Here is an 18,133-nt window from a genome sequence, read left to right as displayed (position 1 = left end):
GGGAGGACGTGCAGATCCGCACAGACAGTGACCCAGCCGGGAACCGAACCTGGGACCCTGGAGCTGTGAAGCATTTATGCTAACCACCATGCTACCGTGCTGCCCTTTGGCAGGTGGTGGATGAGGTGCCAAATGAGTGGGTTGCTTTGTCTTGGATGGTGTCAAAGCTTCCCGGATGGTGTCAAGCTTCTCGAGTGTTGTTGGGAGTTGCACTCATCCAGGTAAGCAGACAGTATTCAGTCACACACCTGCCTCGTAATACAGTATTACAGCACAGGACAGGGCCATTCAGCCCATCGCATCTACACCAGCTCTCCAATACAGCAATCCGCCTAGTTCCATTGCCTTGCTTCCTCACCGCAACCCTCTACATTTCCCATTTGCGAATTATAATCAGATTCCCGCGCAAGTGGCTCGTTTGAACCTGCCTCCACCATGCTCTCAGGCAGTGCATTCCGTATCTTAATCACTTGCTGTGTGAAATGTTTCTCATGTTTTCACTGCCACTTTTGCCAAGATCGTAAATCTGAACCGCTTTTGCCAATTATCGTAAATCTGAACCGCTTTTGCCAATTATCGTAAATCTGTGCCCCGTTGGTTTCCCAGCTGTCCACCAGTAGAAACTGAACAATTTTTCTCTTTCCAACTCTGTCCAGGCCCCTCATGATTAAAACCCAGACTTGAGCCAGCATCTATAACCGGTTACAAGGCTCTACGATACAGTTCCAATCATTTTAACATAGTCCTCTTCACAAATACTGCTTTGAAAAATAATAAATCTTCACGGATCGGGATGTGTAATTGTAGCATTAGGGTCTGTCGATAGGTGACTGAAGAAAAGTGTAACCTGATCATTTTATGAATTTAAAGAGTGAAACAGAGCTTGTAACATCTGGGGAGATAAACAAAAACAGGATTTATCTGTCCTTGGACTGCATTTGCTTCTGATCAGTCAGACTGAACTGACGTAATTCAATTAGACTCCTAGCTTTGGCAGGCATGTGTGCTGATAGGGCAGAAGTCATTCTGTTTGTTTAACATCAGAGGTTACGGTTACAAATAGCAGCTTTGACCAGCCAATGATCTGCCCACTCCCCAGTTCCTAGGTCAGAGATAATCAAACTGCCTCACATTACTGCCAAGGCCAAATACAAATAAATGGTCTCATTTTAACCGTAAGTGGTACTTCCGGTGGTCGGACACAGGGCAGCTCCAGCTCTACGGTATTGGTTTGAGCTCTTTTCACTGAAAGTGGGGTAATTTTGACAGGAAAGGAGTAGCTGAAGGTGTGGTGGAGGAGTTCCCCCCCCGTAGGTGGCATGTCTGCTGGTTACCAGCCCCGGCAGAAAAAGATTAATAACCTGGCCAAGGAATTGGAGGAGACCTGTGACGCAGTAACAATTGTGAAGGTGGTGGAAGGGCTATCACAAGTTGGAAAGCCCCAGATGGAGCAGTTGATGTCACTCATTAGAGAAGAGTTCCCCCAGCAGCAAAGGAGATGCAGGAAGATCGGTCGAAGGCCACTGAGGGAGCGGTAGCACCCCTGAAAGGTTCGATCTAGCGAGTTGAGAAATGCCTGGAGGCACAGGGGTCATAGATTCGGGAGATGGAGAAGGTGATGTCCAACCACAGTGATTGAGTGGTGGCATTGGGAGCGGATGTGGGGCTCCTGGGGGACCTTTGCAAGTCGCTAAGAGTAAAGGTAGAGGAGCAGAATAGATCTAGAAGGCAGAACTTGCGTATCGTTGGCACGCGTGCCGCGAGATAGGTCTGAAGGATGCTGGCTGGGCTGGTGGCAGAGGGGGTGCTGGATAAAGTCCCCAGGAGGTGGACAGAGCGCACAGATCCCGAAGGCAGAAACAGCCAGCAGGGGAGCCAACGTGGCAGCGATTGTGAGGCTCCATAGGTTTGTGGAGAAGGAAAAGATCCTGCGGTGGGCGAGGGTGAAGAGGAACTGCGAATGGGAGGGGACCAGGATCCGAATCTATCAAGATATCGGAGCGGAGCTGGTGAAGAGGCATGCCGGGTTTAACAAGGTCAAAGTGGTGCTACACCAAAGGCAAATTCGGTTTGGGGTACCGTACCCGATGAAACTTTGGGTGACTTTCGATTGCCGCTAGTACTATTTTGGTTCAAGGGGTTCTGTGAGAAGGTGCGGTCAGTGATCAGAGATTATGTGGAGTGGAGTAAGAAGGGGGAGGTATCAGCGGCCATGTTTTGGGAAGCATTGAAGGCGATGATTTGGGGAAGTTATCTTGTTCAAGGCGCACAGAGACAGGGAGGACAACTTTGGACGAGATGGTCGACGTGGACAGGAAGTATTTGAGTGCCCCCACCAAGGAGGGGTTGGCAGAGAGAAAGAGGTTACAGGGGCAATTTGACAGGCTGACGATGGGGAAGGCAGTGGGGCAGCTACGAGGGTGAGGGGATTGTTGTATGACTATGGCGAGAAGGCGAGCCATATGATGGCAGACTAGCTGAGGAGGCCGGCCGTGTCCAGGGAAATTCTGAGGGTGCGGACAGGGAAGGGGGAGTTGGTATTGAAGATAGAGGGGAAGGTTAATGAGGCATTTAGGGAGTATTACGGGAAGCTATACAGGGCTGAGCTGGATGGGGAGGACGGGACATGGGGCGGTTTTTGGGCGAGCTGGAATTCCCATGGCTGAATGACAGGAGAGGAGGCAGGCACTGGAGGAACCACTACGGTTGAGAGAGGTGATGAATAGTATAAGGGGACGAAGTCGGGGAAGGCCCCAGGGCCGGATGGCTACCTGGCAGAGTTCTATAAAGAGCTTGCGATGGAGTTGGCACCACATTTGCTGGGAATGTTTAGCGAGGCGCTGGAGAAGGGGGAAGCTACCAGAGACACTGACTCGAACACCCATCAGGCTAATCCCAAAGACGTGGAAGGACCTATTGGAGTGTGGGCCATTTATGTACATTTCACTGCTAAACACAGATGCAAAAGTGTTGGCCAGATGGTAGCAGGGAGGATGGAATGATGCATTCTGGGGCTGGTTGCAGAGGACCAAACGGGTTTCATAAAGAGCAGGCAGCTTTCCTGTAACATCAGGCGGCAACATCAGGAGGCTATTAAACGTGATCATGACCTTGAAGAGGCAGTACCGGAGATGGTGGTCTCTATGGATGCGGAGAAGGCTTTCGACCGGGTGGAGTAGTGGTACCTGTTTCTGATTGTGTGAAGGTTCGGGATTGGCCCGATGTTTGTGGCACGGGTGCGTCTGTTGTATGTGGCCCCGGTGGCAAGTGTACGGACAAACGAGAGGGGTTCAGAGTTTTGGGGTGCACAGGGGAGCCAGGCAGACGCTGTTATTGTTTGTACTGGCGATAGAGCCCTTGGCGATGGCCCTTAGGTGGTCAGTAGAGTGGCAGGGGATTTTGAGGGGTAAGAGGGAACGCTGGGCGTTGCTACAAGTGGACCACCTGCTGCTTATCATGTCAGACCCGTTGGAGAGTATGGGGAGAATTATGGACATTAGAGGTTCGGGGCCTTCTCAGGTTACAAGTTGATGTCGGAAAGAGTGAGGTGTTTCCAGTTAATGCGGTGGGTCAGGGAGCCAATCTGGGGGTGTTGCCATTTAGGGTAGCCAGGGACAGGTTCAGGTATCTGGGGTCCAGGTGATGCAGGAAGAGGTCAGCGATGCACAGTGGAACCTGACAACGTTGGTGGGGGAGGTTAGGGGGGGTACATTAGGAGATGGGATGCAGTACATCCGACCTTGGCGGGGAGGGTCCAGGCGGTTAAAATGAACGTTCTGCCAAGATTCTGCCGTTTGTATTCCAGACCCTCCCAATCTTCATCCCAAAAGCCTTTTCTTGGAAATTGGATGTAGCGATCTCAAGAGTTTATTTGGGCGGGGAAGGTACCTAGGGTGAGGAGGACCCTGTCACAGAGGCAGAAAGGGGAATTGGCACAAGTGTGGAGAAGGTGAGATGGTGGTGGTAAGGAGAGGGGTTAGAAATGGAGGTAGAGTCCTGTAGAGAATCCAGCCTGAGAGCCATGGTGACAGCGTTGCTGCTGCTGGCACTGGGGAAGTACACAATGAACCCGGTCCACAATTAGGGTGTTGGACCAGTTGAGGAGACACTTTAGGATGGACAGGATGTTGGTGCTGACAGCGTTGTGTGGGAACCTTGGGTTTAAGCCGGGGAAGACGGACGGCATGTATTAGGAAGTGAACAAACGGGAGGAGAAGCTGTGGGGCGAGGGGGGTGGGATAGAATGGGGAGTGTGGAGTGAGGCGGTGCACAGGGTAAATTCGATCTCCTCGTGTGTGAGGATGGGTTTGATTTAGTTTCAGGTGGTGCACAGGGTGCATTGACTCGGGCGAGGATGAGTGGGTTCTTCCAAGGAGTGGCAGAAATTGTGGGCGAGGAGCAGCAGATCACGTGCATATGTCCTGGGGCTGTGAGAAGTTGGAGAGATACTGGGAGGGGGTATTTAGGATGTTATCAGAGATTGTGGGGGTAGAGGTCGGGACGGACCCAATGGTGGCGATTTTTGGGGCATCAGAAATGACGGGGCTGATGGAGGGGAGGAGGGCCGAGGTTGTGGCCTTCGCCTCGCTTATTGCCCGGCGAAGGATTCTGCTGGATTGTCGACCAGCCACCAGAGGTGGCGGCCTCGCTGGGGGATCTGTACAACTTCCTCCGGCTGAAAAAGATCAAGTTTGAGTGGAGGGGATCAGCGGAGGGCATTGAGACGCAGTGGGGACTGTTGATGACAATGTTTGAGGAATTGTTTGTTGCGGGTGGCTGAGGGGGTGAAAAGGGGAAAAACTTGCACAAACTGTGAACTGTAGGGTGTTGATAATGTTTTTTGATTCATGTCTTTGTACTTTTTGAATATGTTTGGAATAAAATACATTTTTTTTTTAATTAATCATAAGTGACTAATAGGGTTGCCAACTGTGATTAAATGTATTCCTGGAGATTTCAACACATGACTTGCCCCCACACTCCAGCCCCTTGTCAGCCAACTCATCCATCTCTGTGATGCACAGCCTTCCTACACCAATTGGAAAGAAAATGACCCGGTACCCAATTGGATGATGATTGACTGTCAGCCAAACGGCTTCTATTTGCCATTTTCTATTTGTAGCTGGTAAAAAGAAATGTTCAAAGAACATTTTTTAAAAATATATTTTTCAATGTTTTGATGACTTTTCTTCAGGGTTTCACACAGCAGTGAAATGAAAAATGAAATGAAATGAAAAATCGCATATTGTCACAAGTAGGCTTCAATGAAGTTACTGTGAAAATCCCCTAGTCGCCACATTCCGGCGCCTGTTCGGGGAGGCTGGTACAGGAATTGAACCGTGCTGCTGGCCTGCCTTAGTCTGCTTTAAAAGCCAGCGATTTAGCCCAGTGTGCTAAACCAGCCCCTATCCAGTGTACTGGATATTGATTTTCAGTTCCTGGAGACTCCAGGTCAGACCTGGAGGGTTGGTAACTGCAAGAAAAGCCTTTCAACACAATTTGTGCACAGTGGAGGCAATGCAATCTGGGCCTCTGAGAGGCCTTCACCTTTCACTCTAGGGAGCTGCCCAATTTGCATTTTGCAGGCCCTGAGTGGGAGCAGCAGATCAATGCTGCCAGTGTTTAAATATTTTGCTGAATGTCTAATACAATGCCTGCCTTAATCTGTCCCCTCCCCACGAATCCCAACACCCCCACCATGCCCCCACCACGCCAACCATTAACCTCCAACTGTTCTCTCACTCTCCATTCCTCTTTCCATCAAAGTTTTCTCCCCCTCTCTCTCTCTGCAAACGTGGACATTGGGTGAGAATGTCAGGCGATACTCCTGCGCTTTTCTAACGTTCCCATCCTGTAGGAATTGGTGCTGCTGTTCTGAAAAGGAGGTGGTGAGCTGTTGGTGGCTATCTGGTAAATATCCATTAAGTGGTCAAGGTCTACATTCCCCAAAAGTTTAAATTTGTCCTGCAGTTTGTGATGAGATTACTTAACATTGAAAAGAAAATAAGTAAGTGAATGAAGGGCAGCACGGTAGCATTGTGGATAGCACAATTACTTCACAGCTCCAGGGTCCCAGGTTCAATTCCGGCTTGGGTCACTGTCTGTGCGGAGTCTGCACATCCTCCCCGTGTGTGTGTGGGTTTCCTCCGGGTGCTCCGGTTTCCTCCCACAGTCCAAAGATGTGCAGGTTAGGTGGATTGGCCATGATGAATTGCCCTCAGTGACCAAAAAAGTCAGGAGGGGTTATTGGGTTACGGGGACAGGGTGGAAGTGAGGGCTTAAGTGGGTCGGTGCAGACTCGATTGGCCGAATGGCCTCCTTCTGCACTGCATGTTCTATGTTCAGTAGTAGGGAACTGTATAGAGAAGGGGATTGACACTACTCTCTGCAGCAAAGGATAAGTGTCCAGGCGGCTGTGCTGCCTGCCCAGTGCCAGTGTTCAGGACATCTGCTCCAGCCTGCAGAGGAACCTGCAATGAGAGGGGGAAGGATCCTGTTGTTGTGGTCCATGTAGGTACCAACGACAAAGGTAGAACAAGGAAAGAGGTTCTGCCTAGAGAGTTTGCATGAGTTTCTTCCGGGTGCTCCGGTTTCTTCTCAGTCCACAGATTAGGTGGATTGGACATGCTAAATTGCCGCTTTTGTCTCCAAAGGGTTAGGTAGGGTTACTGGGATAGGGTAGAGGTGCGAGATTAGTTAGGGTGCTCTTTCCAAGTACAGGTTCGAACGGCTGAATAGTCTCCTCTGCACTGTGGGGTTTCTATGAAGGGACAGAGCGTACAAACAAAAAACAGTAGCAAATAGGGTTGGGGGGGGGGGGGGGGGGTGGAATTGTAACAAGACAGAATTAATGGCTCTTCACATAAATCCACTTAGTATTTGGCACTAATTAAATTAATCAACAGAACAAATTGAGGTTAATGGGTATAATCTTGTAGCCATTACCAAAACTTGGTTACAAGATCAAGGAGGTAAGAAATAACATAAGAAATAACATAAGGAAGAAGACATTGGTGTGAGTAGTCTATAGCCCCCTAACAGTAGCTATACTGTAGGATGGAGAACAAATCAAGAGAGAATAAGGAATATAAAAAAGACAGCACTTTAATCATGGGTGAATTTAACCTTCATGTAGATTGGCAAAATCAAATTGGCAGAGGTAACCATGAGGAAGAATTCATAGAGTGTATTCGGGACAGTTTCCTAAAACAGTAATATGCTAGGAATCAGACTAGTTTGGATCTGGTAATGTGTAAGGAGGCAGGTTTAATAAACAATCTGAGTAAAAGATCCCCATGGAAACAGTACCATCACGGCGACAAGGTCCCAGGTTCAATCCCGGCCCTGGGTCACTGTCCGTGTGCAGTTTGCATATTCTCCCCGTGTCTGCGTGGGTTTCGCTCCCACAACCCAAAAATGTGCAGGCTATGTGGATTGGCCACGCTAAATTGCCCCTTAATTGGAAAAAATTATTGGATAATCTAAAAAATTTTTTAAAAAGAAACAGTACCATAACATGGAAGAATTCAGCTTTCAGTTTGAGAGTGAGAAGCTTGAGTCAGAAACAACTGTGCTACACTTAAATAAGGGTAATTATAAAAGGAACAAGGGCAGAGTTGGCTGGAGTGAACTGGGCTAGGAGTTTAGCAGGAAAGACAGATGATTGGTCTTGGGAGATATTTATGAAAATAGTTCATGCCTCACAGCGAAGATATATCCCAGTGAGGAAGAGGATTCTAGGCAGGGATAATTAACAAAGCAAGTTAAAATATAGTATTACACTGAAAGAAAAAAGATAAAAGGACGGGATTTACCGGCTGTTCACGCTAGCGGGAAATTCCAGTCCCAAGCAGGCGATTTCCCGGCAATGAGGGGTACAGTCAACAGAAAATCCCGTTGACAAACAGCCAGTAGATCCCGCTGACAGGCCGCCTCCCCCACCGCAAAACACACGGCGGGGTGGTCGCTAAATCCCACCCAGTGTCAAGATTAGTGATAAACCAGAGGACTGGGAAAGTTTTAGAAACGAACAAAAGGTGACCAAAACAAAAAAGGGAAAATAAACTAGAAGATTAAACTCGCTAATAATATAAAAATGGAAAACGAGAGCTTCTTTAAATATATAAAAAGGAAGAGAGGGGGGTCAAAGTGGGAATAGGTCCCTTGGAGAATAAGACTTGAGAAATAATGGGCATGATCGAACAGCCACACTGCGCCCGAAAAGCAGTTCTCTGCCGTGCAGTGTGGAATCTACCCGGCTCACAATGCCTCAAGATCCAAAGTGATATCGCGAGAGGTTGCTATGTAAATTCCACCCATTGTGGGCAGGATCACTTTTTGGCAAATTTACAGATTAAAGCAAGTGCAATTTCCCCGAGGGCCAAGAGGCGTTGGGATATATATCTCCTTCACATCGGGGCCTCGGGTGAATGCCGTTCAGTACTGGTATCCACAAACGGAGAGCAGACAGAACGACACTCTAGGGTGTCTCCCAGGTGATTGGAGGCTCCCAGGTGCATGGCCTTTCGGCTGGGGGGGGGGGGGGGGGGGGGGGGGGGTGAGGGTGCTCCCATGCACCAATTCAAATATTCAAGACTTCCCCCGTTAACTTTCCAGATGCCAGGCGCCGAGAATTTGCCATCTTGAGAATTCAGACCATGATGGCAGACGGTGTTTAAAACATTGTGACATGATTAAAAGCAGAGCCAGCAGCTTTCTCTGTTATTAGTGGAGCAAATCAGACAGCAGCTTCTGGAGAACTCACATGTAGAGTTTAATGCAGCAATCCAGAAACTGAGGGCCAAGTTACCATGCCTCCACGGGCAGCGCTACAACAGTACTGATCGACTAGAGTACCTACCCACTACTTTCCCCAATAAACACAGTGGAAAAATTTAAGGTTGACACAGTGTGCAAGTAAAATTTTTATGCTGTGATAAATCATAATTACAACCAAACTCTATTTAATTAGTCTAGGAGCTTTTGTTTCACTTTGTGACTTTTATTTTCTCTCCTCATGCCATCTTTCTTTCCCCCCTCTATTTTGCTTTTGATAACCGATTTAATCTAATTTATTCTTCCTGCTTTAGGCTCTGCTTGCCTCAATGAGAATACTTTACTCTGGTTGGTTGAAGAGTCATTCTGTTGCTTCTCCTGCTCACACATGCCATTGATACCCTTTAGAGGGCGCCATGCTGAACCTATCCCTGTCAGATGAGAACAAGGTTCTGTTAAAATGCCCATGGTGGGTAGCGGTCACCCTGATGACTAGCGGGCACAGTTCCTTCACTGCTGACCACAGTATTTTTTCTTTCTTTCATGGGATGTGGACATCACTGCCAAGGCCAGCATTTATTGCCCATCCCTAAATGCTCTTGAACTGAATGGCTTGCTGGGCCATTTCAGAGTTAAGTGTCAGCCACACTGCTGTTGGTCAGGAGTTTCATGTAGGACAGACCAGGTAAGGGCGGCAGATTTCCTTCCTTAAAACAGGACATTAGAGAAACAGATGGGCTTTTACAACAATCAGTGGTATTTTCCATGGTTACAATGGACAAGACTAGCTTTCAATTCCGGATGTATTAATGGAATATTAAATTCCACCAGCTTCCTTGTGCGGATTTGAATCCTTGACCCCAGAGTATTAGCCTGGGACCCACTCAGACACTGGGAGAATGCGCAAACACCACACTGACAGAGACCCGGATCCGGGATCAAACCCGGGTCCTTGGCGCCATAAAACAACAGTGCTAACCTCTGCACCACCGTGCCCCCCCCCCCCCCCCCCCCCCCCCCCCCCCCCCCCCCCCCCCCCCCCCCCCCCCCCACCCCCCCCCCCCCCCCCCCCCCCCCCCGGGATTACTGGTCTAATGACATCACCACTGTATCAGTGTCTCCAAAATCTAGGCCTTTAAGGAGGGAAAAATAGCCAACTAATTCCTTGCCATTTTTTAGTCCCAAGATCACCATTATGGAGAGGATTAGGCTTGATAATAGAAAATAAATTATAGATTAGGCCTTGCCACAGAAGAAACGGTCAATCCCCAAGCTACTAACATGTAACTTGGGTATCCACATCTTCAGCTACCTAGGTCCTGAAGCTCTAAAAGGATTTTCCCTATACCGCTTCTTCCTCCTATTAAGATGCTACATAAAAACTCTTCAATGAAGATTTTGGCCATCTCCACCTTGGTATCAACTTTTGCCCAATTATAGTCCTGCAAAGTACTTAGGGTGGTCACGACATGGAGGGCCCTATATAAATGAGAGTTGTTGTTGTAGTGAGCCAGCAGTTTTACTTTGGTGCCCGCTATTTGAGGCTAAAGAGTGTACAGATCCCTCTTGCTTTCTCCACAGCAACCCCTTAGCCTGTCAGTATCAACTTGCCAACCAATCAGCAGCCACTTCTCCTATAGAATAAATTGTTGTGATCGTATGAAATTTGGCATTCTTGTATTCGTCCCGATGAGTGCAAAGGGAAAAACTTCCATCAACGTGTCTCTCTTTTCAGCAATACCAGACAGAGTACTTGGATCTTGACGGCTAAACATTTGCCAACATTACCAGCCATCCGCTTTCACTTACCAGGGTCATTTTTAACCGGTTTGTTGCTGTTGCGTTATAAGCTTCAATCTTCTGCTTGATCTCCTCTTTCGTTAGTATTTTCTGTGGCTCCCTTTCCTTTTCCACATCCTGTAATGAATTTTAAAAATGTTAAACAATGATCTGATGTGTAGACAGAACAGACGTTTGAATCTAAACTTTAGAGGAAGGATGCACATTTGAGGCAGGTTCTCTCCCCCAAGAACATTAATCAACTCATCAGGTTTTTACAACAACCCATCAGCTTCCATGGTTATTTCAGCTCATCAGATTTACCAAATTCAATTCCCCAACTTTTTCTGGTGATCCTTTCATGGGGTGTGACCGTCTCTGCATCGTGTTGCCCAACCCAATTTCCCCAGAGGCAGTTAGTTTCAAGTCAACCATATTGCTCTGGGCTTCGGGTCACGTAGGCCAGACTGGGGGAAGGGTGGCAGATTTCCTTCCCTGAAGGACACGAGTTGAACTAGCCAGTGATAGTTTCATGTCCACCACTACCGAGACTAGCTTCTCCGTCCAGAATTATTGATTTGTTGAATTGAAATTCCAGCCATTGCCTTGAAGGGAATTAAACCCATGACTCCAGAAGCCTGGGCGTCTGAATTCTAGTCCAGTGACATTACCACATTTAGAAGATTGAGGCATACGAGTTAATAAAAGATATTGACAAAGTAGACGTAGAGCAGATAATAATACTAATCTTTATTATCACAAGTAGGCTTAACACCGCAATGAAGTTACTGTGAAAAGCCCCTAGTTGCTACATTCCGGCGCATGTTTGGAATGGTGGTTTAGCACAGGGCTAAAGGGGCTGGTTTAGAAGGTGCTGGTTTAGCACAGGGCTAAATCGCTGGCTTTTAAAGCAGACCAAGTTAGGCCAGCAGCACGGTTTAATTCCCGTACCAACCTCCCCAAACAGGTGCCAGAATGTGGCGACTAAGGGCTTTTCACAGTAACTTCATTTGAAGCCTACTTGCGACAATAAGCGATTTTCATTTCATGTTCGGGTACACTTGAGGGAGAATTCAGAATGTCCAAATTGCCTAACAGCAAGTCTTTCTGGACTTGTGGGAGGAAACCGGGACTTGTGGGAAGCACCCGGAGGAAACCCAAGCAGACACAGGGAGAACATGCTGACCCCGCACAGACAGCTGACCCAAGCCAGGAATCGAACCTGGGACCCTGGAGCGGTGTAGCAACAGTGCTAACCACTGTGCTTTTCCTCCCGATTCCCTTTTTTTATAATTTAGAGTACCCAAATATTTTTTTTTTCCAATTAAGGGGCAATTTAGCGTGGCCAATCCACCTACCCTGCACATCTTTGGGTTGTGGGGGTGAAATGCAGACACCGGGAGAATGTGCAAACTCCACACGGACAGTGACCCAGGGCTGGGATTCGAACCCCGGTTCTCAGTGCTGTAGGCAGCAATGCTAACCACTGTGCCACATGCCACCCTTCCTCCTGATTCCCTAGACTCCAATTTAGCTAGGGCTCCTTGATGCCATCAATGCTGCCTTGATGTCAGGTCAGTCACTCTCACCTCACCTCTAGCTTTCAGCTCTTTTGTCCATGTTTGAACCAAGGCTGTAATGAGGTCAGGAGCGGAGTGACCCTGGTGGAACCCAAACTGAGCATCCGTGAGCAGGTTATTGCTCTGTTGATGACATCCCATCACTTAGCTGATGATGGAGAGTAGACGGATAGGGTGATAATTGGCTGGGTTGGATTTGTCCTGTTGTGTGTGTACAGGACGCACTTGGGCAATTTTCCACATTGGCGGGTAGATGCCATTATTGTAGCTTTACTGGAACAGCTTGGCTAGGGGAACGACAAGTTCTGGAGCACAAGTCTTTAGTACTATTGTAGGATATTGTCAGTGCCCATAACCTTTGCAGTATCCAGTGCCTTCAGCCGTTTCTTGATATCATGTGGAGTGAATCGTATTGGCTGAAGACTGACATCTCTGATGCTAGAGACCTGAGGAGACTGAGATGGGTCATCCACTCGGCACTTCTGCAGTCCCTCTCCATTTAAATAACTATCTACTTTTCTATTTGTCCTGCCAAAGTGGACAACCTCACATTTTCCCACATTATACTCCCATCTGCAAAATCTTTTGCCTCGATTACCTGATCTATATTCAATTTGGGTGTTGAGGACATCTGAATTTATATCGTTGTCAACAGTCACCGTGTTGGTTAAATACAGATTCAAAGGGCAGTTAGTATGCCACTCATAAACTTATGGTTTTAGTGGAACTAAGACAGATGGAAGAAGTTAATTTAATGGCTGGGAGGTGACCTGTTAGGCAATGCACCATGATCAACATGCCCTTTTCTCACAAACCCTTGGCACTTTTCACAAGTTTCTAGACATATTCTTCCTCTGGACAACATTTCAATGTGCAGACAGTACAAGGCAGCAGTGTTCTAAACATTTGCCGTACGTTGAACCGTTGTGGGAGCAGGAGGAAACAGCACTTAGAGCACACACAGAACATGTACTGAGCTTTGAAAGGGCCCTAGCTTTAACGTTAGAAAAAAAAAATCAGGCAAACAAAAATCAGGCTAACTGAGAAACGGTTGCATTGCTTTTTCTTTGGAAGGGTAGGGCTACTTGGAAAATTAATATTTACAAAGGGATACCTTTGACTAGCAACAGATCAGCTGGAAATTAAAAGCAGAATATTCAAATAAGTTGTGGATATTTGCATGCTGATTTCTATGCCAGTCCTGTCAGGCTTGCTCTGGGTCAGTATTGGTGGGGAGGAGATAGAGGGGGTGGGTGGATGTAACCCATCTCCATCAGATTGTGCTGCCAATCAGGTTGTGCGTTTTAAATGATGCTCATTTAGCCAGACGCTTGAGACTGGCAAGATTCAGCCCCCAGGAGATGGCACGGTGGTTAGCACTGCTGCCTCACAACACCGAGGACCCGGGTTCGATCCTGGCCCTGGGTCACTGTCCAGAGGGGGTTTGCACATTATCCCACTATATCTGCGTGGGTCTCACCCTCACAAGCCAAAAAGATGTGCAGACGAGAGCCGATTCAACTAAACACATGGTTTGAATTCTTGCCCGATTGACAGGGGAGAGGACTCAAAATGGAACAACTCCATTCCCTGCTCCACTCCTGCAAATTCAAATCTCACCATGTAACCAATGGGAGTTAAATTCAGCTAATCAAAGAATTAATCTGAATGTAAACTAATCTCAGTAAGTGTCACCATGAAACTAATCGCTGTTAAAAGCCATGTGGTTCACTAATGGAAAGAAATCTGCTCTCCTCATCTTGTCGGGCCTACATGTGGCTTCAGGCCCACTGTCTGCAGTGGGCCATCTGGTTCACTAATGAAAGGAACTCTGCTGTCCTTACCTGGGTCGGGCCTACGTGGCTCCAGGTCCATTGTCTGCAATGGGTAACAAACGCTGTCTTTGCCAGTGACAGGCACATCCCATCAAAAAAAAATGTTTTTTTTTTAAAAGAACAATCTTTTACAAGAGAAACACATGTTCAGCTGGCGAGTGCCCAATCTCGGCTGTGCTGCTGTAACGAAACCATTAGGTGGAATCTCCCTTCACAGCAGGGAAAGCCCCCCTGACAAGTGGAAATTTTGTCTGGATTTTGGTTCACCAAGGTATTCCTTATCATCCTAAAGCTGGCAATACTTTATTCAATAAAGATTCATAATACACAGCAGGTGCAGTGTAACCGTGGCCACAGTTGCAGGTCACATTGGAAAATGCAAACACCCGCCAACAGGCAATTTAATCCAATGCTTCGGGTGAAGTCAGAAGGGATTAATTTACTGCTTCAGCTCATTGCCAGCTGGTCCATTAATCGTGGTGTTAGACAACTTAGTTTCACTGTTCTACAAAATGTTATTTTTTATATTATTCTTTTCACAGGATGTGGGCATCATTAGTTAGGCTAGCATTTTTATTTGACACAGTTGCGGCGTAACTAGTTAGGAAGAGAATGTTAGGCAGCACGGTGGCCTAGTGGTTAGCACAACCGCCTCACGGCGCTGAGGTCCCAGGTTCGATCCCGGCTCTGGGTCACTGTCCGTGTGGAGTTTGCACATTCTCCCCGTGTCTGCGTGGGTTTCACCCCCACAACCCAAAAATGTGCAAAGTAGGTTGATTGGCCACGCTAAATTGCCCCTTAATTGGAAAAATAATTGGGTAATCTAAATTTATAAAAAAAGAAAAAAAAAGAAAAAGGAAGAGAATGTTATAGGCCAAAGGCTTTAATAATGACATGCAAGCCAAGGAGCATGGTGTACCTGTCAGAAAGGGCCCGATTCTCCCAAACAATTTCTACGTGAATTTGTGGTGGGTTTTGGGGCAGCACGGTAGCATGGTGGTTAGCATAAATGCTTCACAGCTCCAGGGTCCCAGGTTCGGTTCCCGGCTGGGTCACTGTCTGTGCGGAGTCTGCACGGCCTCCCCGTGTGTGCGTGGTTTTCCTCCGGGTGCTCCGGTTTCCTCCCACAGTCCAAAGATGTGCGGGTTAGGTGGATTGGCCATGCTAAATTGCCCGTAGTGTCCTTAAAAGTAAGGTTAAGGGGGGGGTTGTTGGGTTACGGGTATAGGGTGGATACGTGGGTTTGAGTAGGGTGATCATTGCTCGGCACAACATCGAGGGCTGAAGGGCCTGTTCTGTGCTGTACTGTTCTATGTTCTATGTTCCAGGGAGTTTCCACCAGCGCTGCTGGCGAGTTCCCCACCGTTATTCGATGACACTTCGTCACTTTTTGGGCCTGGGGAGTTTCTCACTGGTTTAGCCCACACAATTTATTTTAGTACCAGGAAGCAGAACTCAGATCAGGCCGCCAATTTGAAAGGGTGCTCTAATCTCCAAGTGAGCTTGTGGGTCCCCCACACCTCCCACTATTGAGAAATGTCACCCCTCACACACATGGACACGACCCCACTCTTCCCCATTCCCCCCCCCCCCCTCTGCAAAGTGAGGACACCCTGCTATGGGGTCCCTGGGGATTCCCCCCCCACTTCAGGTCCCCCCTCAAGCCCCCTTACATACAGCACCGGCTTCCTTCTAGGACCCCACCCAACTTTCCTGAGGCCCCCAATTACCTGCCCTGCACTCCTCCATCCTTCAACCCCCCCCCCCCCCCCCCGCTCTCCCTTGCCCCCTGACCCTTGGCAGTGCCACCCTTGCACCCAGGCAGTGCCGTTCCTCCTGGCCCACGTTTGTGTGCACCAGCACTGAACGTCGCCCAGCTGCAGCCTCCCTGGGGAGGTCGGTGAATCGAAGGAGGCCGGTGGATCCTGCAAGCGTTATTCGGTCCTGCCCATTTGGGGCGGAGTTCCGACTATGACTTTTCGCAGAACTTGAGCGTCCCGGGAGGCGCGAAGCCAATTGGGAGACTTTCCGGAGGCCTCTCCTGGCATTCTCCAGCCAGGTTGGGCTCAAGCAACGGCCCAACACAGCCGGTGTCTCGCACCCAACATATTTTTTCAAAAAACTTTATTCAGAAAAGAACAAATTACAAAGTACATGAAGAAGTGCAAATCACTTTATTGCAAAACTATGGCCGAGATCTTCCCAAAAGGGAACCAAGTTCCCTAGTGAGCACGTTTAGCCGTGTGTTTCCAGGCACTCGGCATGGCTATTGAACGCTACTCGTGTTGAATAAGGTGCCTGAATGGTGAACGCGATGCCACGGCCGCACAAAACTCTGTTTTTATTTTACAACAGGGAGCTCCGCTCGCCGGAACTGCCAATTGTAGCAAGGGATCGGGACGCCATTTTTAAATGGCGTCCAGATCGCCAAAGCCCACAAAAATAAGGCGACCTCGCCCCAGCCTGAACACAACATGCGAGGGTCCCCTAGCCCCCCTCACACCCCCAAACACCCACGGTGGACAACCCCCGGTTCGATCGCGCGTGCAAAATGCCAGCTTGGCACCTTGGCAGTGCCAGGGCACCCACCTGCTCCTTGGGGACCCCCACGAGTGCTGTTCCGTCTGGTTCTGGTTTGTGGAGAGCACCACCAAATGGCGCTCACCCGAGGGCCCCCGAGGCAAAGGGATTGAAGCCTCAGGTACCTCATGAATCTGCACATTAGAGTACGGCCTCACTCCAATATGCAGTTTTACCTAAAGGTGATCCCGCCCATTGTGGATGGGATGCTCCTTGCAACATTTCACGAGATTGCATTGAATCTCGCAAGGCGTTGCGAGCCGGGTGGATCCCAGGAGTGGGGTCTCCAGGCTTTCACCGGCCACAGAGATGCTTTTCCGGCGCTGCGTGGTCAGAAGATCACACCCTATATGTTCCTCCCTACATTTCAATATTTGTTACATTTGAAATAGACAGCCAGAGAGGTTTTATCCATTTTCCAGCCCATTCAGTGTACAATAACTGAAAGGCCTCAAATGGTGGCCTTTCCCCATTGCCTTTGGGGCTCCATCAAGCTTCTCAGCACATACTCCTGGACTTTGGACTAGTCTGTAACACTCTGCACTGGAAGACCAGCAAGTTTCAGACAGAGAAAGGAGACTCACTGGAAGATCAGCAAGTTTCAGACAGAGAAAGGAGAATCACTGGAAGATCAGCAAGTTTCAGACAGAGAAAGGAGAATCACTGGAAGACCAGCAAGTTTCAGACAGAGAAAGGAGCGTCTTTCACCGAGTTGCTGGTCCTCTACCCGTTGCAATACACCAAACCGTAAACCAGATGAGGATTGTATAACATGGACATTGTAAAGTACACACTTTTACATCAGTGGTGGACAACCCGCGGTCCATCTGGGTTTAGTGTGGCTCACGAGACACTTTCGTTAACCATTGCTCACATGAGGGTTTCCACATTCCACTGATTTCTGTCCACGTAGGTTTTGTTTACCATGAGCACTGAAGTGATACACATGTAAAGAAAGAGCAAGTGAAGCGAGGTGAGTGCTGATTGCTCACAACACTGACTGCGAGAGCCGTGCACTCCCTCGGTGTCCAAAGTGTAAATATTTATTTTGCTTATTTTACCATTTGAGATTGATGATAGTTCTATTAATATATAAATGACTAAGCATTTTCTATTACACACTTGTGAAATATTCGGTATGATCGCTTCTCAGCCTTTTGGCTAAGATGAGTGCGAGGTCAGGTGTAATGCCTGGATCTGGCATGTCTCTCTTCTGGGGGCCATGAATTTGATTCAATTGGAATTGGTTTTTGGAGCTGGATTAGGGGTTTGCCCCTGAGCTCTGGCTTTGTAATTCTGATAAAGTAATTTAAAAAAAAAGAAAAATATTCGGCATGTATTTAATCTTATTCACGGGATCATGGTTAGCGAACAAGACGGATTTCAATTTTGCGGCCCACTAAGATGAAGGAGGGCCACTCATGCGGCCATTCACTGCTTTACACTGTCTGTGATGGACATCACCATCTCCCAATTGTTGTATGTACACACCACTCTCCATATACGGGGTTTCTTCCTCAATCCTTTAGATCCAGATAGGCACAAGTGGGGCGAAATTCTCCCACACCTGGTCGGGCGGGGGGT

The 18,133-nt window shown here is 48.2% G+C and overlaps 1 protein-coding gene across 2 annotated transcripts in view; it reads right to left on the bottom strand.

The window, feature by feature from the left end:
• Positions 1–18,133, bottom strand: part of rassf3 (Ras association domain family member 3) — a 161,404-nt gene that overhangs the window by 14,096 nt on the left and 129,175 nt on the right. For both annotated transcript variants that reach the window (XM_038780803.1, XM_038780804.1), the window contains one exon: positions 10,585–10,692. In XM_038780803.1, the coding sequence (XP_038636731.1) occupies positions 10,585–10,692 (108 nt within the window). The remainder of the gene's footprint in view (positions 1–10,584; positions 10,693–18,133) is intronic.

Source organism: Scyliorhinus canicula, chromosome 20 (assembly GCF_902713615.1).
Source record: "Scyliorhinus canicula chromosome 20, sScyCan1.1, whole genome shotgun sequence".
Taxonomy (NCBI): domain Eukaryota; kingdom Metazoa; phylum Chordata; class Chondrichthyes; order Carcharhiniformes; family Scyliorhinidae; genus Scyliorhinus; species Scyliorhinus canicula.
Note: the sequence above shows the minus strand (reverse complement) of the source record. Positions and strands in the feature narration are given on the sequence as shown.